This window comes from Myxocyprinus asiaticus, chromosome 2, assembly GCF_019703515.2.
Source record: "Myxocyprinus asiaticus isolate MX2 ecotype Aquarium Trade chromosome 2, UBuf_Myxa_2, whole genome shotgun sequence".
NCBI lineage: Eukaryota > Metazoa > Chordata > Actinopteri > Cypriniformes > Catostomidae > Myxocyprinus > Myxocyprinus asiaticus.
The window spans coordinates 62,189,156-62,210,672 of record NC_059345.1 but is presented as its reverse complement, the minus strand read 5'-3'; the positions used below and the strand labels follow the sequence as shown (position 1 = coordinate 62,210,672).

Sequence of the window (21,517 nt, the reverse complement as noted above, 5' to 3'; positions counted from 1 at the left end):
GCACTGTATAACATCAGTATGAAGAGAGAAACAAGCCAAATTTTCTGTCACTCCCTCAGCAGCTGTGGTAACTGATTTTTTAAAACATATTCCAGGGTAATATAATACAAAGTACAATGTTATAAATTTACACTAAATATTTTTCAAATTGGAAATATAAAAAAGTTTGCTACATTTACGTTGTTAAAGAATGCGGATACGCATCATAACATGTGAAAAGGGTCCATAACATGTATAAGTATGCCTAAACAGCGGAATTCATTCTTTAGAATTTCTTAGGCTTTTTTCTCACTTTCAATTGCATTTTTGCCTGAGCCCTCCTTAATTTCTGGCCATGGTCAGCACCATCTATTAACTAATTTTATTATTTACTTTTACTATTAAACAATTTAAAGGTGCATTCAGTAATTTTTTCCTCATTAAAAAATGTTAACTCCTAAAGACATGAATTGTAATTTTGCAATATATGTAGGAAATCATGACCACTCCCATTCATAAGACTCCAGTCATATCAGTAACCTTATAAAAGCTGTTTTATTCTACATGGAGAAGGTCCGCACATGGGGGCTGCCATGTTAAAATCACATGACCAGCCGGATACTACTCGCTTAATCTCAGTAACCATACTGTTATTTGACACTTTCACTCACTGATTAAAGTAATCATGGCTGACCGTGAATACTACTTTTCTACAGTGACATCTGAAACTGAAAACTATTGATTTTAAATGATGCTGCATCCAAGCCGCTAGGTGTCAGTGTAAGTCCAAGATGACACAAAGATAAAAGTTACTGAGTGCAGCTTTGCGGTAGTAACCCCACATTACTACCACATTTCACAATGATCAAACTGGGTGAGATGGTTTGGGGGGTATGATATTAACATGGTTATAATTACAGCTTTTGAGTTGAAAAACTCAAGGTTAGTCTTTTTTTCTTGTTTTATTGAACAATGTTTTCAAATGTATTTACAGAAAAAGAGATATATGAAAATGCAGATTCACAAGGCTACACACATAATGCATTATTTACAGTTATGAAAGTAAAATCTATTTGGCTGATGGCTGATGTTCCTGCTCTTCACTTGCTTCTGCTGCTAAATGTTCTGGAAAATGGAGGCCTTTCTCCTGGGCATGAGACCTCCAGTGCTTATCATCTGCCTCATGCGTGAGGTACCGCAATCCCATCCGCTGCTCAAACTCCCTCAGGTCACACCACAGCTGGAAGTTCTGCAGCAGAACAAAAGTAAAAAAAACTCAATACTGTCTTTACCTATCCATCCACTCAGTACACTGAATTGCTGCCACAAGCAAACATAAACTCCATTGAATTATTAAATCATGTATTAGCAAAAAACTCCAAATATTTGCATGTTAGTTAAATACGGGCTGAAAACCTGGCATTCAAAGTTTAATTTAAGCCTGAAAATAAACAAAATTTTAGGACTTTGCAAATTTTAAAACAAAGAAATGTTATGACTTAAAATGAATACAAAATGTTTATGATTCTGCACTATTTCTAGGTCACTAAAAAATACATTTGTGACAATGACCATGTTAACTAGAATACTTTGAGCAAAAGGTCAACAGAGTGCCTTGCTTCCAATAAAGCAAACAAAATGGTAGTGAAAAAAAAAATTATATGAAAGATGCAAAATATGCCATTTGAACGGCACTGCATATACCTAGTGATATAGAAGGTTGGGGATGGGGCAGTTGCATGCTTATAAGTAAAATTTCTCTCAACCTGTTGTTCTATTTTAGGAAGGTATTAGGTTTTTCGTAACAGTGTTGGAAAAGAAAAGAGGAAAAAGACAACACACCTGAAACCAGGGGTGACCCATCGCTTTGCCAACACTGAACCTGCGTCTTACCACCACCTGCAGCAGGTTTTTTATCAGGTTCACCGCTAAATGATAGAGAAAATTAAAGAGAGAGACAGAAGGTAGGTAAACAGACATAAAGTGTTGAAACATTTTTCAAACATTTATTTTGAACATAGTCAGCCATTTACATACATTTACTAGTAAAAAATGTAAAGAGCAATATCTGAGCAATAAAAGTTTTTCTTTGTACTTAGAGTTGTTGAAGTGTTTAGCTCTCTTACCCTCCAGCGAGATGAGAGACCACGGTTGGCGTGGATACATGAAAGAAGCATTGGTGATCTGTTGATGAATATCCTCATCCTCGTTGAAAGGAAATGTTCCACTTAAACTGACATATAAAATCACCCCTACGGCCCACATGTCTAGAGAACGATTGTAACCATGGCTACTGATGACCTCGGGTGCCAAATATGCAGGGGTCCCAACTACAGAGCGGCGGAAAGATTTCTCTCCAATGATACGGGCAAAACCAAAATCACACAGTTTAACCTGAGACAGAAAGAGAAAAAGAACCATTTTTGTTCTTAAGGGTTAATATGTTTATCCTGACCATTTCATACTTGGATACTTTAGAGTCACTCTTTTAAGCTGCATTAAAAAAAATTCTGATGAGGATTTCTCATCATATTTCTCATAAATTGTCCCCTCTTGGATGCATTTTAAACCCTTTGAAAAGTTATAAATACACAGTGATACAATGCAGTATCAGACACGGGGAAATGGATCCTGTGGTGGAATGATCTGCCCCTCTGGATCGTCATCGTTGCCCCGCCTCTTAGGGCCGCCCTTCAGCCAGGCTTACGATAGGAGTTGGGCGGGAGAGCGAGAAGAGGTGCATAATTAATAAGCCTTGTTTTGTCAGCGGTGAATGAAGCACACCTGATGTGAATAATGCTTCATCACCGCTGTCTTTAAAACACAGTGCGCACCTCTTCTCGGGAAGCCGGCTTCAAATCTCCATGTGTGCACACTGGCATCCTCGCACGCCCAGGACCAGAGCTGGGAGGGATCGGATGAGCGGACGCGCTGCTGGACCCGTTATTCGGACCCCCGGACGCCGTAATGAGTCGTCAGGGGTGATCAGCTCACGTTGCCACCGACGGGCTAAATGCCGGGCCGCCTTCCCCTCACACTTGCCGCTGGCCTGGGAAGATAGGCTGCCAGTGACACCGCCGCCCCACGTGCCATGGACTTTGGAGGGGAGCGTGAGCGGCCGACTGACCCAGCCCATGCTTGGGCTTTCCAATGAACACTACCCAGACCCTTTCACGGAGCCCCGTTCACCAAGAGGATGCCAGATTCCCCCTTTTATTATGAACACTATTCCCCCTTGGACACTTTATTACCCCTTTTGGACATTTTACATTTATTACTGTTTCCAGTAAATGCCTCTCCAAGGCTTGACACCACACCCACTGTGTCTGTCTCTTGCTCACCCTGCCACAGATCCGTTTAGTAAAATGTGAGAGTATCAGACCTGGGGAAATTCATCAGCTCAATAATACAGTATGTGAAGTAATCAGACTTGAGAAAATGGATCAGTTCGTTAATATGTGAAGGTATCAGACCTGAAGAAATGGATCAGTTCAGTAATTTGTGAGGGTATCAGACCTAAGGAAATGTCTTGGTTATGACTGTAACCTTGTTTTCCTGAAAGGAGGGATTGAGACGCTACGTTAGTAGCTGACGCTATGGGAACTCCTCGCAAGAGTAACGATCTCTGAAGCCCTTTAGAATCTTATTGGCAGATGGCACTTTACGTTCCGCCCCCTATGTGCGCACCATTGCAGGCATATAAACCAGAGCACAGCACCATTTCATCAGGATTTTTTGACTGAAGGGAGGAGGAGCCATCTCTCTGTCCCTTAACAGCGAGATATCAGTAGTGCTGCTAGAATACGCGGTGTCTCATTCCCTCCTTTCTGGGAACCTGAGACGTTCCATTTCAAGTCAGACATTTCGACCCTGTGACTAGCTGATGCCATGGGAATCGTATACCATAATGCCATGCTAGTAATTCACACACACTAGAACAATGCCCACTAGCCAATAGGGTAGTGGAAAATGTTGAAATAGCCACCCCTTCATGTTGATAAATACTGTAGTAATGGAGAAACATAACTGTGTTGTGGTGAACACAATATAATAGTGCCCTTTGTCAGTCTGGATAGTGAAACATTGATAAGAAGCCCTCCCTTGCATCACAATAGGAAGTGAGGGAAAACACCAAGGTCAAAGACCTGCAACATATCACAATCTGGGAAGAGAGGGAGGAAACATTCAAGATATAGAACCTGGCAAAGGTGTTAGGGGAAGCCCAGCCTGCTGCCAGGAAGATGTCCTCTAAGGACATACTCTTTGCCTAAGCCCAGGAGTGAGGCCATGCTCCTGGTTGAAAGAGCTTTAAAACCCATGGGGCTGTGTATGCCTTGAAAATCGTAAGCAAACACAATGACATCTACAACCCTGTGAGAAAGTCTTTGCTTGAAGACAGCCAAACCTTTTAAATGGCCTCCAAAGCAGACAAACAGCTGATCTGACAGCCTAATTTGACTCGTTCAGTCAATATACATGAGTAATGCCTTCACAGGACAGAGCATGTGCAGTCTCTTAGACTCGTCTGGCTCGAACGGAGGAGGAGGGAATGCTTGTAAGGTGACAACCTGAGCCTTGAAAGGAGCGTCCAATACTTTGAGCACATAACCTTCTCTTGTCTTAAAAATGGCTTAAGGCAAGCCGGGTCCAAACTCAAAGTTTTAGTCTTTGACCAACAAGGCCTGAAGGTCCTCAACATGTTTGCCTGAAGCCAAAGCGAGTAGTGGCATAGTCTCCAAGGAGAGTATGTGTAAGCTTACTGTGTCTAATGGCTAAAACTGGGAGCCTGTAAGTGCATTCAATAACCACGCTAAGTCCCAGACCAGGACAGTAGTGGGGCAGGAGGGCTTCACCCGGCTAGCTCCTCACAAAATCTTGCTGACCAAAGGTTGGGCGCAACCAGCAATAATGTTTCCCTGTCCTTCCGAACCCTGAACAGCACCTGGTGTAGCAAGCAGAGAGGAGGGAATGCATATTTGAACATACGAAGCCGCTTGATATAGAGAAGAGGAGAGACACAAGGACTAAAGGCCCAGGTATACTTAATTTTTCCGCGTTCCGGATGGGATTGCGCCTGGCCAACTGCGTTGCCTTTCTGAGTATATTTTCTGACCACGAATGAATAGTAACAGGCTGGACACATGCGAGCTACAACTTCTTTGTGACACTCTTTTAGTACAGTCAATGGTCAGCGCATTAAAGACGGCACGCACAGCCGAGGATTTCACGCGCGAGTCAAGATAATCTAGGCGACGCGGGATCAAGCCACGCGGCTGTGCTGATCATGCAATTTGCATCAGAAATACTGTGCACGGAGCAATCTGCAACACTGATACCTTGAAGTATCCTTAAGTCAACTCTCTGCACTCTAAATCCTGTCCTCGCTTCCCTCGCTTATGTGGCCCCTCAGGTGCCGCAGAGGTTAGATATCTGGAGGACAGGGGACCGGAGCCAGTATCATGAAGAAAGCAAGCAGAGAGCAAGTGTTTTGAGTTTCATGCGCTCACAATGAACAAAATCAATCCCAGCAAGCGTGGGTCAGTGTGGGCTCAGCCCAGGCAAATAAACAGTGATTGTGCCTGACAGGGATAATCGCTAGGAAGGCCTCTAGTGATTAAGCATTCCCCTTATCATCACCTCCACCCGACATGATTATATCATCCATGCCAATTGTGGGGCACAGATAGTCAAGGCAAACTGAACAGGCAAAATTGCTCGAATGGAGGAGAGATGAAGGCCTGAGCTGGAGACAAATAATCCTCAAAATCTCCATGCTCTACATCCTGCTTGATGACCTTCCTTATGCGGTCCCTCAGGCAAGAGTGAAGTGTCCTAAAGTGAAGTGTCTTGAGTTTCATGCACTCATAATGAATGCAATCAGTGTCCACGAGCAGCGCTTCCGCATGGGCTTGGCCAAGGCAGATAAAACAATGTATTACATAGTGTAAAGCAGTGTTTCTCAACTGGTGGGTCGCAACCCAAAAGTGGGTCGCAGGTCTATTCTTACTGGGTTGTGGACAGCAGGGAAAGAACAATGCCATGGTTCTCCCACTGAAGATTTTTCGGTGGCCGCCCAAGTGATAGAGATTATTTAATGATAATATAATGTTTAATGAAGAGATTTAATGATTATCTCGCATTCAGTTAAACGCTTTTCATCTGCACTGCGATATTTTCGCGGTGCGATTGAAGTTTTCACGCGAGTGTAACGGTGCCAGCTCGTGCTAATGATCTGCTCTGCTCTCTGACATGCATGCGCAACAACCGGGCTTCCCTCAATATTGCGGCGCACAGACCTCAAAACTGATGTGACCCATTTGAATTCTAGTGAGACTTTTCTAGTTCAAAGCGTTACGGAGGAAGTCAAGTCAAACCCATCAAACAGGCAGCCCTGACATGCCAAACAGCACTGAGGATGAAAAGAGCAAAACTGTGCTATGTGCTAAAAAATTTTTAAATCATTACACATCATCACCTTTACTAAGTTTCATGATTTTACATGAGTAAAAGTAACTGTTCTATTTTTATTTTTTTTTATTTTTTCATATGAAATAATCTATAGGTAGAATCTATTAGACCTCATTTTTATATCAACAGTGGCAGTTGTAGTTAAAGTTTCAAAATGCGTTTCGGCTTGTATTTTTGTTTTTTTTCATCAATAATATAATTTATTATTATTATCACTATTATTTAAGACTAGCTACATTGACCTAACTATGGTAATGAGGAGCCTTTCCTCCTATATAATATGTATGTTCTGTTTGAATGTTGTTTGAAATTAGGACACAAATGGGATAAAAATGTGCTCATAGCCTATAAATAAATATGCTCTTCAATTTTTAAAAGGTGGGAGAGAAAAATTCCTGTAGATTTTGTTGTTTACATCAACAACAAAAATAATGCCACTTGATGCATGCCCTTATACTTGAAAACCACGATCAAAACTATGCAAGATAAAAGGAAATGTGACCCAGGATACATTAAATACAGGTTATGTTTTTACTATAGTGGGTCGCCACTTGACTTCCAAAGTAAAATCTGGGTCCCGAAGCAAAACCAGTTGAGAACCACTGGTGTAAAGGATACGCTGACCATCAGTAGCACAACAGGGAAAAGAAAATAATCCACTCGATGTTCAAGATGACGAAGAGATGGGTCGGGCTTACAGAGCAGGAGTGATGTAATCGCGACCCTGAAAAGAAAATTCCTGATGAAAGGGCGCCTTGCTCCAGTTTATATGGTGGCCGCATATGGGACGGAGCGCCAAACGCCTTCTGCCAATAAGGTTGCCGTGATTCAAAAGGGTTTCAATTCTGGGAGGAGTTCCCATAGTGTCAGCTACTTACTGAGTGTGTCAAACCTGGGGAAATGGACCAGTTCAGTAATATATGAGGGTATCAGACCTGAAAAAATTGATAAGTTGAGTAATACAGTATGTGGGGGAATTAGACCTGAGGAAATAGAGCTGATCAGTAATATGTGAAGGTATCAGTCCTCAGGATATTGATCAGTTCACTAATATGTGAAGGTACATTATCAGACCTGAGGAAATGGATCAGGCGAGGCCAGCAGCACATTCTCTGGTTTCAGGTCACAGTGTGCAATGTTCCTAAAATGGAGGTACCTCAGAGCCTCCAAAACCTACAACACCAACAACAGATTACAACAGTTCATCAATTTAGTGCAAGTGCTCATAAATCCAAAACAAGTCTCAAATTTGTTTAATCTTTACTGATTTATGAAGAAGGCATACAGGAAACAGATTCATGTACTATTCATGTAATTTCATGTTCATGATCAATATGAATTGAGAAAAAACTCATTTACCTGTGTAACAAGAAAACGAGTGGTACGTTCAGGCAGACGTCCATTCTCATGGGACAAAATCATCTCTAACATGTCACTATGGAGCTTCTCCATGACAACAAAAGTATGTTCTGCTGTCTCAAACATTCCTTCCAAATGAATCACGCCATGATGAGACAATCTCTGATATACACAGATACACATAATACAGAAAATAGTAAAGAAGAAACAGTTTTTTAAATTATTATTACAATGGAGTGCAATACTTGTTAAAATATGAATGACCAACCTGCAATATTGAGACCTCATTTTTACTCTGTTTCTCTTGTTTGGTGCGAAATCGTGTTTTATCAATGACTTTAACGGCGACCGGACGACCCGTCTGTCTGTGAGTGCCTCCGTAAACAACCCCAAATTGACCCGAACCCAACACTTCATCAGAAAAGATCTGATACAGCTCACAGATGTCCTACAACACACACCCACAATGAAACACAGGGGATATTATTTTGAAAACAACTTTAACAGGGCATTTTTAAAGGTATTCTTGGCTATTGGTGCAGTAAAAAAACATTAATAGGATAACAGGAGCCAAAAATTCTTTATATTTGATGAGTGATGAGTGATGAATATTGCCCAACTCTGCTGCTTTGTACACAAAGACAGATGTTGAGTCTCTGACCTGTGTCTCTTCACCATGTGTTCCATCATCTGGCAAGAGAGGAGATGATATTACAACCTCTTTTTTGTTGACATTACAGACAAGCATCAGACAAGTATACAAAACTAACTGTTTAGCTACCACTGCGATGTTGCCCCATTAAATATTTAATTTTTTAAATATAAATAAAATAATAACATGTATTTTTATTCTCTGGAAATATTGGTTAGTTAATAATTCATTATTGATCTGACCTGTGGCATCTGTCATGTCCATTGTGGTGCCCTGAACAGGCCTCAGGGCCAGTTTGAGGGCCGATTCCCAGGAAGGGCCCTCTTCATCTGCAAACACACAGTACACTAATGTGCCTGTCACCAGCTCAAATGAATGCTTGCTGTTGTCTGGCAACACGGGCATGGTCAGCTGACCAGGGCCTCGAACCTGCAGCACCTCTGAGAGTGAGATCTCCTAAAAATAAAGGATTGTGAAGGACATATAAGGTGAAAATGAATTATAAGATGAGTAACACTTTTCATTAATGTTACTTTTGTTAAGGGTTTATAAAGTGGTTCATTAATGACTAATACAGTGCATCCGGAAAGTATTCACAGCGCTTCACATTTTCCACATTTTGTCATGTTACAGCCTTATTCCAAAATGGATTAAATTCATTATTTTCCTCAAAATTCTACAAACAATACTCCATAATGACAACATGAAAGAAGTTTGTTTGAAATCTTTGCAAATTTATTAAAAATAAAAAAACAAAAAAAACCACACGTACATAACTATTCACAGCCTTTGCCATGACACTCAAAATTGAGCTCAGGTGCATCCTGTTTCCACTGATCATCCTTGAGATGTTTCTACAACTTAATTGGAGTCCACCTGTGGTAAATTCAGTTGATTGGACATGATTTGGAAAGGCACACACCTGTCTATATAAGGTCCCACAGTTAACAGTGCATGTCAGAGCACAAACCAAGCCATGAAGTCCAAGGAATTGTCTGTAGACCTCCGAGACAGGATTGTATCAAGGCACAGATCTGGGGAAGGGTACAGAAAAATTTCTGTAGCATTGAAGGTCCCAATGAGCACAGTGGCCTCCATCATCCATAAATGGAAGAAGTTTGGAACCACCAGGACTCTTCCTAGAGCTAGCCGCCCGGCCAAACTGAGCGATCGGGGGAGAAGGGCCTTAGTCAGGGAGGTGACCAAGAACCCAATGGTCACTCTGACAGAGCTCCAGCGTTTCTCTGTGGAGAGAGGAGAACCTTCCAGAAGAACAACCATCTCTGCAGCACTCCACCAATCAGGCCTGTATGGTGGAGTGGCCAGACGGAAGCCACTCCTCAGTAAAAGGCACATGACAGCACACCTGGAGTTTGCCAAAAGGCACCTGAAGGACTCTCAGACCATGAGAAACAAAATTCTCTGGTCTGATAAAACAAAGATTGAACTCTTTGGCCTGAATGGCAAGCGTCATGTCTGGAGGAAACCAGGCACCACTCATCACCTGGCCAATACCATCCCTACAGTGAAGCATGGTGGTGGCAGCATCATGCTATGGGGATGTTTTTCAGTGGCAGGAACTGGGAGACTAGTCAGGATCGAGGGAAAGATGAATGCAGCAATGTACAGAGACATCCTTGATGAAAACCTGCTCCAGAGCGCTCTGGACCACAGACTGGGGTGAAGGTTCATCTTCCAACAGGACAACGACCCTAAGCACACAGCCAAGATAACAAAGGAGTGGCTACGGGACAACTCTGTGAATGTCCTTGAGTGGCCCAGCCAGAGCCCAGACTTGAACCCGATTGAAGATCTCTGGAGAGATCTGAAAATGACTGTGCACCGATGCTCCCCATCCAACCTGATGGAGCTTGAGAGGTCCTGCAAAGAAGAATGGGAGAAACTGCCCAAAAATAGGTGTGCCAAGCTTGTAGCATCATACTAGAAAAGACTTGAGGCTGTAATTGGGGCCAAAGGTGCTTCAACAAAGTATTGAGCAAAGGCTGTAAATACTTATGTACATGTGATTTTTTTCTTTCATTTCTTTATAAAAAATTTTTTTTATAAATTTGCAAAGATTTCAAACAAACTTCTTTCACATTGTCATTATGGGGTATTGTTTGTAGAATTTTGAGGAAAATAATGAATTTAATCCATTTTGGAATAAGGCTGTAACATAACAAAATGTGGAAAAAGTGAAGCGCTGTGAATACTTTCCGGTTGCACTGTAAGTCATTTACAAATGCATTATAAACCATTCATCAACATGCACAAAAAGTGCAAATTTCATTTAATACTTGCCAAATAGTTAGCATTTTAACTTACATGTTATACATGCTTAATAACTACACTTATACTTATTTTAATAAAAGAAAAAAAATGTTTAATGCCCCAATTCATGATATATGTAATGAACTCAGGCTTGGTGGTGGGTTTGAATCCATTTGCAGAAGTTTAATATCCGAATCAACAAGCAAAGGGATGGTCAAAAAATACAGGCAAAAGTCAAAGATCAAAAATAGACAGTCCAAATGGGCAATCAAGACAAAAACAACAATCCAATAAACGTGAAGTCCAGTAAACAGGCAAAAGGTCATAACATGAAGCAATCACTATGGCAATGGAGAAAATGCTCAGTAAAGCAGGTAAGACTGGCAATACTTTGCAAAGTAACAATGGATAGGCATGGCTATTTATACATAGCAAACAGGAAATGACTGTAGATGAAAATGGAGTGTGATCAGTATTCGGGTGAGGGCTCCCTCTCTGTGTTCTTTGACTGGGGTGTCCCCTTGGTCTGGGTGCTGGGCGGTCAGGGTGTGTTCGGTGGAAATCGTGGATAATGGAAGGAACCAAAATGTCCCTCCCAGTTACCCAGGATCTCTCCTCTGGTCCGTAACCCTCCCAGTCCACCAAATATTGCATCTAGCCCCCTCTTCTTCTTGAATCCATGATTTTCTTTATCAAATATGCTGGGGCTCCATCAATCTCCAAGGGTGGTAAAGGTTCAGGTTCCGTGGTTTCGGGGCCAGATGCAGGGTGGACCGGTTTCAGCAATGATACATGAAATGAAGGAGAGATCCGATAATTAGCAGGAAGCTCAAGTCTATAGGTTACAGGATTTATTTGTCTGATGATATGAAATGGACACACATACCTGGGACTGAGCTTCCTGCTGGGTAGTCATAGATGCAGGTCTCTTGTGGAAAGCCAGACCCTCTGGCCTGGCTTGTAGTTGGGGTGGGGACGCCTCCAGCAGTCCGCCTGGATCCTTTGAGCACGAATGGCACATTGGAGCCTCACATGAGCGCTGTCCCACACCCGTTCACTCCTCCTAATCCAGTCATCCACCGCCAGTACCGCAGAGGATTCACCAGACCAAGGGAACATGGGAGGTTGATAGCCCAGTACATATTGAAAGGGGGTAAGTCCTGTGGATGAATGAGTTAACGAATTTTGGGCATATTCTGCCCATGGAAGGAATTCACTCCACCTCTGTTGTTCATGACTACAGTATGACCTGAGGTAATGTCCAGTCTCCTGGTTCAATCTCTCCACTTGCCCATTAGCCTGTGGGTGGTAGCCTGAGGTTAAACTGACATTAATGTCCAACTGTTTACAAAATGCCTGCCATAACCTTTCGTGAACTGAGGGCCCCGGTCCGTGACAATGTCCTCTGGTAATCCATATACCTGGAATACATGATGGAACAGTGCAGTGGCTGTTTCCATGGCTGTGGGAAGACCTTTCAGTGGAACAAGATGACAAGCCTTAGAGAAACAGTCAATGATTACAAGAATTGTGGTGAAATTGTTGGAGTTGGGTAGATCTGTGACAAAGTCTAGTTCTCAGGGTGTTTTCGACTGAGCGCATACTGGACAAGACTTGACATATGAGGTAACATCTTTGATTATGTCTGACCACAAAAATGAGTTGCATATATGTCCAGCACTGAGAGATGTATGGACCCATTGGATCACATGTTGTCGGAGAATGCTTGGGACGTACTGCTTGGTTGGTGGGCACTTAGGTGGAGGAGGATCTGTTTGTTGTGCCTGTTGGATCTCTTCCATGATGTCCCAGCAAATGGGGGCTACAACCACTGATGGGGGAAGGATAGAGACTTGGTTATTTTGAATGTATGTAGGGTCATACCTTCTAGAGAGAGCATCTGCCTTGCTGTTTTTGCTTCCAGGACGGTAGGTAACTGTGAACTGGAATCTGGTAAAAAAAACAAAGACCAACGGGCTTGTCGTGGACTGAGTCTCTTGGCACTCTTGATGTATTCCAAGTTCTTATGGTCGGTGATAACTTGAAATGGATGTTCCACTCCCTCTAGCCAGTGTCTCCGTTCCTCCATTGCAGCTTTCATGGAAAGTAGTTTTTTATTGCCAACATCGTAGTTTCTTTCAGCAGCCGTGAGTTTTCTAGAACAGAAAACACATGGATACATTCGGCCTGGCGTACCATGTCTTTGACAGGGGCAGTGGTGGCTCAGCGGCTAAGGCTCTGGGTTACTGACCAGAAGGTTGGGGGTTCAAGCCCCAGCACCACCAAGATGCCCCTGTTGGGCCCTTGACCCTATCTGCTCCAGGGGTGCTGTATCATGGCTGACCCTGCACTTTGACCCCAGCTTAGCTGGGATATGTGAAAAAAAAGAATTTCACTGTATATGTGCAAATGTATAATGTGTGAAAAATAAATATAATTAATACTAATTAAATTATTTGAGAGAGAACAGCCCCAATTCTGCAATTGGAAGCATCTACTTCAATGATGAAAGGTAAGCTTGGGTCTGGATGCTTAAGGTAGTATTGAAGCTGGTGTTGAAGGCATGGTTAGCTGATTCATTCCACTGAAGTTTCTTGGGTTTGTTCTTGAGTAGTGATGTTAGTAGAGCTGCAATGATGCTGTAATTCCTGATAAATCTTTGGTAGAAGTTTGCGAAACCAAAAAAAATTGAAGTTGAAGTTCTTTGATGGTGGTAGGCTGTGGCCATTCGGTGACTGCTTTGACTTTGGATAGGTCCATCTCCACACCTTGATGGCTGATGATGTATCTTAAGAATGTGGTACTGGTTGTATGGAACTCACTTTTTTCAGCTTTGATGTAGAGTTGGTTCTGCTGGAGCCAGGTTAGGACTGTCTTGACATGTTGGATGTGCTCTTGTTTTGTTTGGGAATAGATTAAGATATCATCAATGTATGCAATGACAAACTGGTTCAAGAGGTCTCTGAAGATTTAATTGATGAATGACTGGAAGACAGAAGGCGCATTAGCAAGGCCATATGGCATGACCTGATACTCATAGTGCCCCCTAGTGGTGAGGAAGGCAGTCTTCCATTCATCCCCTTCTCTGATATGAATGAGGTTATAGGCACTTCGAAGATCTAGTTTGGTGAAGATATGTGCCTCACGGCATTGTTCTAGTGCTGAAGGGACAAGAGGAAGTGGATATCTGTTATTTATTGTGATTGTATTGAGACCTCTGTAATCAATGCATGGTCTTAGTCCACCATCTTTTTTCTCCACAAAGAAAAACCGGCCGCTGCTGGAGATGTAGAGGGGATGGATAAAGCCTGAGGCTATGGCTTCTTCAATGTAGTTTTCCATAGCCTGAGTCTCAGGATGTGACAAGAGGTAAACTTTGCTTTTGGGTGGTGCAGAATTCAGGAGAAGTTCAATGGCACAATCCCATGGACGATGGGGAGGTAGTTGGGTTGCCTTTGCCTTGCTGAAGACCTCAGAGAATTCAGAGTATTCAATTGGAATAGCTGTAGTGTTGTGAGTCTCTGGGCATTCCACGCTCGTGGTAAAACATGGTAACGTGATCTTAGAGTTAAAACAGTGTTCTTGGCATTAATGAGACCATTTACTGAGTTCACCTTGACTCCAGGTAATGCTAGGGTCATGGATAGCTAGCCATGGATGGCCGAGAATGATCTCGTTCTTGGGAGAAGAGATAACGTAAAATGAAATCTTTTCAGTGTGAAATAGTCCAACTTGTAGAGTGATTGGGACAGTTTGTTGTGTTATGCCCTGTCCTATGGGTTCATTGTCGACTGCTGTAATATTAATTGAAGGGATGCATGGCATTATAGGGATTTTGAGTTCCTGAACGAGCAGCCCCGGAATCCACTAGCGCTGAAACAGTGTATCGTATTAGAAACCTCAATGGAGACAGATAGAGTGAAATTTTGACGAAGGTGAGTGAGAAAGTATTCATTACTCTCCCTTTTCTTTAAGGTGCTGTTGACTTTGTTGGGGCAGGTATTGATGTGATGGTTTGGTTGACCACAGTAAAAGCATAGATGTTCCTGTAGATGATGATGTTGTTCTTCTAGTGAAACTCTAGTATAGCTGATTTGCATGGATTCTGTGGACTGAGGCATAGAGAAAGCAGCATATTGTGTGGAAACGGAAGCCATTTTGGGTTGTTTGGAGCGGGGGTTATTACGAATTAGGTCATCCAATTTAATAGCCATGGTGATAAACTGTGATAAGTTCGTGGTCTCATTCTTGCATGCTAACTCCACTTGTAGTTCATGGTTAAGTCCCTCTCGAAACATTGTTTTTAGTGCCACATCATTCCACCCACTCTGAGCTGCTAGCATTCTGAATTGGATGGCGTACTCTGCTGCTGGTCGATTTCCTTGGTGTATGTGCAACAGCTGTACTGAAATATCCTGCCCTCCTGCAAGATACTGAAAGACATCTTGAATTTGCTGAGCAAAATAGTCAAAAGAGGTTTGTATCTGTTTATCATTGTCCCACACAGCCGATGCCCAATCTAGCGCTTTATCAGTGAGCAGAGTCATCATAAATGAACATTTAGTAGTGTCTTGATGAAACGCTTCTGGTTGATTAGAAAAGTAAATTCTACATTGATGTAGAAAGACTCAGCATTTATCAGCAGTACCATCAAATTTATCGGGTAGCACAAATCTTACCGACTCAGCTCTGGTTGATGGGAGTGATTGAATGCACTGGGTTAGATGTTCGTTGGCTGCTCGTAGGTTGGCGAGTTGGCCTTGAAACCCTTGTAGCATCTCACTCTGGTATGCATAGGCTGCCTGGAGCTGTGATACTTCTGATGGATTCATTTCAGGCGAAGTATTCTGTAATGAACTCAGGCTTGGTGGTGGATTTGAATCCATTTGCAGAAGTTTAATATCCGAATCAACAAGCAAAGGGATGGTCAAAAAATACAGGCAAAAGTCAAAGATCAAAAATAGACAGTCCAAATGGGCAATCAAGACAAAAACAACAATCCAATAAACATGAAGTCCAGTAAACAGGCAAAAGGTCATAACATGAAGCAATCACAATGACAATGGAGAAAATGCTCAGTAAGGCAGGTAAGACTGGCAATACTTTGCAAAGTAACAATGGATAGGCATGGCTATTTATACACAGCAAACAGGAAATGACTGTAGAAGAAAATGGAGTGTGATCAGTATTCGAGTGAGGGCTCCCTCTGGTGGTTGAAGGAAGCAGATGTTACAATTTAAGTCAAAATGTAGCACAAAAAAGACTATTATAGTGAGATTAAAAGGAGGGATCATGCCATTTTACATCAGTCTGCTTTGTGATTATATTAATTACTGTAATGTCTTGACACTTGACTTGTGTTGTCACTTTCCTTGTCGAGTTTACGTCAAAAGAATGGTGCTGGTCCGATTGGTGTCCCAACTTACCTAGTCCTAAAGTCCTCTGCAAAAACATATTTTAGGTCTACATGCTCATTCAAGGCATATATCATATATTAAAGCCTGATGACCATTAAACCATACATAACTTTATGTAAAATCAATCAAATCAAATCACTTTTATTGTCACACAACCATATACACAAGTGCAATAGTGTGTGAAATTCTTGGGTGCAGTTCCGAGCAACATAGTAGTCGTGACAGTGATGAGACAGTTTACAATAAACATCAGATTTACAACACAGTTTAAAATCTAATATACACATAGTTACACACAACACAATATACAAATAACATACAATGTACAGTATACAATATATACAATATAGAATACACATTATATAATAATTATTTTTTTTAAACTATATATAGTATATATAGAATGTACAGTAGGTTGTATTGTACTGTATTGACATTCAGGCTGTCGGTTGATAGTAAGTTGTTATGAGAGAATATAATATAATAATAATATAATTTATGACAGTCCGGTGTGAGATATAAGAGTAATAAAGTGCAGTGCTGATGTATTTGATCGTGGGAGATCGAGAGTTCAAAAGTCTGATTGCTTGCGGGAAGAAGCTGTCATGAAGTCGGCTGGTGCGGGTCCTGATGCTGCGATACCGCCTGCCTGATGGTAGCAGTGAGAACAGCTCATGGCTCGGGTGGCTGGAGTCTCTGATGATCCTCCGAGCTTTTTTCACACACCGCCTGGTATATATGTCCTGGAGGGAGGGAAGCTCACCTCCGATGATGTGTCTGGCAGTTCGCACCACCCTTTGCAGGGCTTTGCGGTTGTGGGCTGTGCTATTGCCGTACCAGGCAGAGATGCAGCCAGTCAGGATGCTCTCTACAGTGCAGGTGTAGAACCGTGTGAGGATGTGGCGGTTCATTCCAAACTTCCTCAGCCGTCTCAGCAAGAAGAGGCGCTGATGAGCCTTCTTCACAACGGCTTCAGTGTGGATGGACCATGTTAGTTCCTCAGTGATGTGGACACCCAGGAACTTGAAGCTGCTGACTCTCTCCACTGGTGCTCCATTGATGGTGATGGGACTGTGTTCTCTATCTCTTCTCCTGAAGTCCACCACAAGCTCCTTTGTCTTACTGATGTTGAGGGAGAGGTTGTGCTCCTGACACCAGTGTGTCAGAGCGTGCACCTCCTCTCTGTAGGCTGTTTCATCATTGTCAGTGATCAGACCTACCACCGTCGTGTCATCAGCAAACTTAATGATGGCATTGGAGCTGTGTGTTGCCACACAGTCATGTGTGTACAGGGAATACAGGAGTGGGCTGAGAACACAACCCTGCGGGGCTCCAGTGTTGAGGGTCAGTGATGAGGAGATGTTCCTGCCTATTCTAACCACCTGGCGTCTGCTTGACAGGAAGTCCAGGATCCAGCTGCACAGCGAGCTGTTTAAGCCCAGACCCCGGAGTTTCTCATCAAGCTTGGAGGACACTATGGTGTTGAATGCTGAGCTGTAGTCTACAAACAGCATTCTCATATAAGTGTTCTTTTTTTCAAGGTGGGAGAGAGCAGTGTGTATTGTAGATGCAATGGCATCATCAGTGGAGCGGTTGTTGCGGTAAGCAAACTGCAATGGGTCAAGTGAGGAAGGCAGCACAGAGCAGATGTAATCTCTGATTAGTCTCTCAAAGCATTTGCTGATGATGGGGGTCAGAGCAACAGGATGCCAGTCATTTAAGCAAGTTATTTTGGATTGCTTTGGAACAGGCACAATGGTGGATGTTTTAAAGCATGTGGGGACTACAGACAAAGAGAGGGAAAGGTTGAAAATATCCGTAAAAACACCAGCCAGTTGGTTCGCGCACGCTCTGATGACGCGGCTCGGAATGCCGCCTGGACCCGCGGCTTTGTGGATATTCACCCGTCGGAAGGATCGGGGTACATCCGCTACAGAGACGGAGAGTGAACTAACCTCTTGTACATAGGTTTCTGATGTTGGCAATTACTTACTGTAATTAATTCTGACAACTACTTAAATAAATCTGTGTACTTTACATTAAAGGTGCATTGAGTAATGTTGAAGTGGCACGACTGGCTTACACTGACACCTAGTGGCCTGGATGCTGCATCATTCAAACACAGTAGTTTTCAGTTACCAATGCCATTGTAGAAATTCACTATGCACGGTATGCCAGGATTAATATAATCCATAAATGAAAGTGTCCAATAACAGGGCAGTTACTGAGATGTAGCAATTAGTATTCAGCTGGTCATGTGACACTAACATGGCTGCTCCCATGAGGCGCCCCTGCCCCATGTAGAATAAAAGCTTTTATAAGGTTACTGATTTGACTGAACAGTTCATCTCACATGAGTGGTCATGATTGTATGTTTCAAAATTACTATTCATTTCTTTGGAAGTAAAACTTTTTTAATGATGAAAAAAGTTACTGAGTGAACCTTTAATATACATTTTCGTAGGTTTCTAATGTTGAGTAAGTGTTATTAAGCATTTATAACATGTGAGGAAAAACGACACAATTTGGCAGGTATTGCACGAAATTCACCTTTTTATGCATGTTATAAGCACATATTAATGATTTGTATTGCATTTGTAAATTACTTATTATTCATTAATGAATCCCTTTATAATCTCTTAACAAAGGGAACATTAATGGTAAAGTTTTAGCACTAAATGTTTTTGTGGGTGTCAATTGTCTGTTTTTTTATGCTGGTGTAGGAAGTTGGATGATGATGTCAGTAGGCTTGTTTGAGATGCCAAATACCTCGCTTTGAATGTAGATGAGAGAAGTAAAGTCGGACAATTGCCACTTAAGCAAAGGCAGATACTGAATTCACATTCTTTGTTACTGAAGTGAATGAATTTGGAATACTGCTGATTTTGCACAAAGATGGATATGATGAATGAGTGATAACGAGCCTAGTGTTTGCCTAGTTTGGTGATTTTATGGAGTTATGATGACATCATGAAGAGACATCATTCCTACTGTATTTGGCATCACAGAGACTTAAAGTGTTATAAAGGTGATATGATGAATTATAAAGATTTATAAACCTTATAGTACTTGTTGCTGTTTTCATTTGGATACAGGGTGATAGTTTTCATATCTAATACCCAGTGGTGGCGTTTTCTCTGCAAAGGAATAGTACAAAACTCATTATCTACTAAATTAAATAAGTCACATTTTTGAGTTTGTGTGTTGAATAATGTCTTTCAGTCTTAAATGTTGAAAATGTGTGTTTCTCACCAGTGTGTCAGTGCTGGTGTGGTGTATTAACCAGCCTTTCTTTAACACTCCACTGCCTCTTCTTTTACTATGTTTCACTGACTGAACCACTCGCATCAGAGGAATATTACTGCTGAAACACGGACTGAAAGAGAGACACAGACAGGTAAACATACAACATTTGGCATACGCATTTGTAAAATGTTGCATTGACTGGGTGTAATTTGAACCATTACGTGACAGAAGGTTGCAGTGGTGTCAATTCTGCTGTGGGAGGCAGATCTTTAAAACGCAGTTCTTCATAAAGAGTGTTTTCTGACACCACGGCCACATTTTCCTCAGAGTCTATCACATGGCTCCCTCCAGCCTCTGAAAACATAGTCAACTTACTTCACTGACTTTTATTTTCCAACATTATATACAGTGGTAATAAAAAGTAGGTGAACTTTTGGAATTAGCTGGTTTTCTGCATTAATTGGTCATAAAATGTGATCTCATCTTCATCAAAGTCACAAGATATAGACAAACTGAAATGTGCTTAAGCTAACAACACCCAAACAATTATAATCTTTCATGTCTTTACTGAACACATCCCATTAACATTCTCAGTGCTGCAGAAAAAGTAAGTGAACCCTTCGATTTAATAACTGGCTGATCCTCCTTTGGCAGCAATAACCTCAAGCAAGCGTTTCCGGTAGCTGCGGATTAGACCTGTACAATGTTCAGAAGGAATTTTGGACCATTCTTCCTTACAGAACTGCTTCAGTTCAGCCATATTCTTAGGATGTCTGGTGTGAACAGCTGTCTTGAGGTCATTACAAAGCATCTCTATTGTGTAATGGTCTGGGCTCTGACTAGACACTCCAAAAGGTGGATTTTCTTTTTTTGAAGCCATTCTGTAGCGGATTTACTTCAATGTTTAGGGTCATTGTCCTACTGCATTACTCAACTTCTACTGAGCTTCAGCTGGTGCACAGCCACCCTGACATTATCCTGTAGGATATCTTGATAAACTTGAGAATTCATTTTTCCCTCGATGATGGCAAATGGTCCAGTCCCCGAAGCAGCAAAGCATCCCCAAATAATTATGCTCCCTCCACCGTACTTCACTGTTGAGATGTTGTTTTCATTTTGGTATACGGTGCCCTTTTTACAACATACATAGTGCTGTGTGTTCTTCCCAAACAATTAAACCTTAGTTTCATCAGTCCACAAAACATTTTCCCAGTAGCATTGTGGAGTGACAATGTGGTCTTTGACAAACTTCAGGCACGCAGTAATGTTTTTGTTGAAAAGCGAAGGCTTTCTTTGTGGTGTCCTGCCATGGACACCAGGCCTGTTTAATGATTTCTGTATAGTAGACTCATGAACAGAAATCTTAACCAGGTCCAATGATTCCTTCAAGTCTTTAGCTGTCACTGTAGGGTCTTTTTTTACCGCACTGAGTATTCTGTGGTGTGCCCTTTGAGTCATCTTTGCTGGATGGCCACAATTTGTCTAACTGTGGACAGATGAATATATTTGAGATAACTTTGTAACTCTTTACAGCTTTATGCAAAGCAACAATTCTTGATCGTAATGTAGGTCTTCTGAGAAATCTTTTTGCGAGGCATGGTCCATGTCAGCAGAGGCTTCTTGGTAATAGCAAACTCAAAATATTTGAGTGCTTTTTATAGGTCAAAGTAGTTTTAACCCACACCTCCAATCTCATTTCCTCCTGACTCTCATTAGCTTTTTTTGACATCATTGTCCTAGGGTTTCACATACTTTTTCCAGCCTACACTTTGAATGTTTGATGTATTCAATATGTACAAGAACAATATAATAATTTGTTTGTTAAACAGATTGTGTTTGTTCATTATTGTAACTTAGATGAAGATCAAACCAGATTTTAAGACAAATTTATTCATAAATGCAGGTAATTCCAAAGGGTTCACATACTTCTTCTTGCCACTGTATATATATATATATATATATATATATATATATATATATATATATATATATATATATATATATTATGTACAGTATCTGCCAACAACCTAGAAAAACTGTGCGTAAGTGTACCTAGGAGAACTGGTGCTGTTTTAAATGTATAGGGTGGTCACACCAATTTATAAAAAATGGAAAACTAGAATAA

The 21,517-nt window shown here is 41.6% G+C and overlaps 1 protein-coding gene across 2 annotated transcripts in view; it reads right to left on the bottom strand.

The window, feature by feature from the left end:
- Positions 1-537: 537 nt before the first annotated feature.
- prkd4 (protein kinase D4) overlaps positions 538-21,517 on the bottom strand; it is a 52,343-nt gene continuing 31,363 nt past the window's right edge. Inside the window, exons 8-18 of one of the 2 annotated variants that reach the window (XM_051718657.1) lie at positions 19,614-19,746; positions 19,399-19,522; positions 19,206-19,283; positions 8,701-8,914; positions 8,468-8,496; positions 8,075-8,254; positions 7,807-7,968; positions 7,522-7,620; positions 2,106-2,373; positions 1,822-1,907; positions 538-1,228 (exon numbers count right to left, since the gene is read on the bottom strand). In XM_051718657.1, coding sequence (XP_051574617.1) covers positions 1,049-1,228; positions 1,822-1,907; positions 2,106-2,373; positions 7,522-7,620; positions 7,807-7,968; positions 8,075-8,254; positions 8,468-8,496; positions 8,701-8,914; positions 19,206-19,283; positions 19,399-19,522; positions 19,614-19,746 — 1,553 coding nt within the window. In that variant the 3' untranslated portion in view covers positions 538-1,048. The remainder of the gene's footprint in view (positions 1,229-1,821; positions 1,908-2,105; positions 2,374-7,521; positions 7,621-7,806; positions 7,969-8,074; positions 8,255-8,467; positions 8,497-8,700; positions 8,915-19,205; positions 19,284-19,398; positions 19,523-19,613; positions 19,747-21,517) is intronic. The other variant, XM_051718666.1, reaches the window with a different exon arrangement.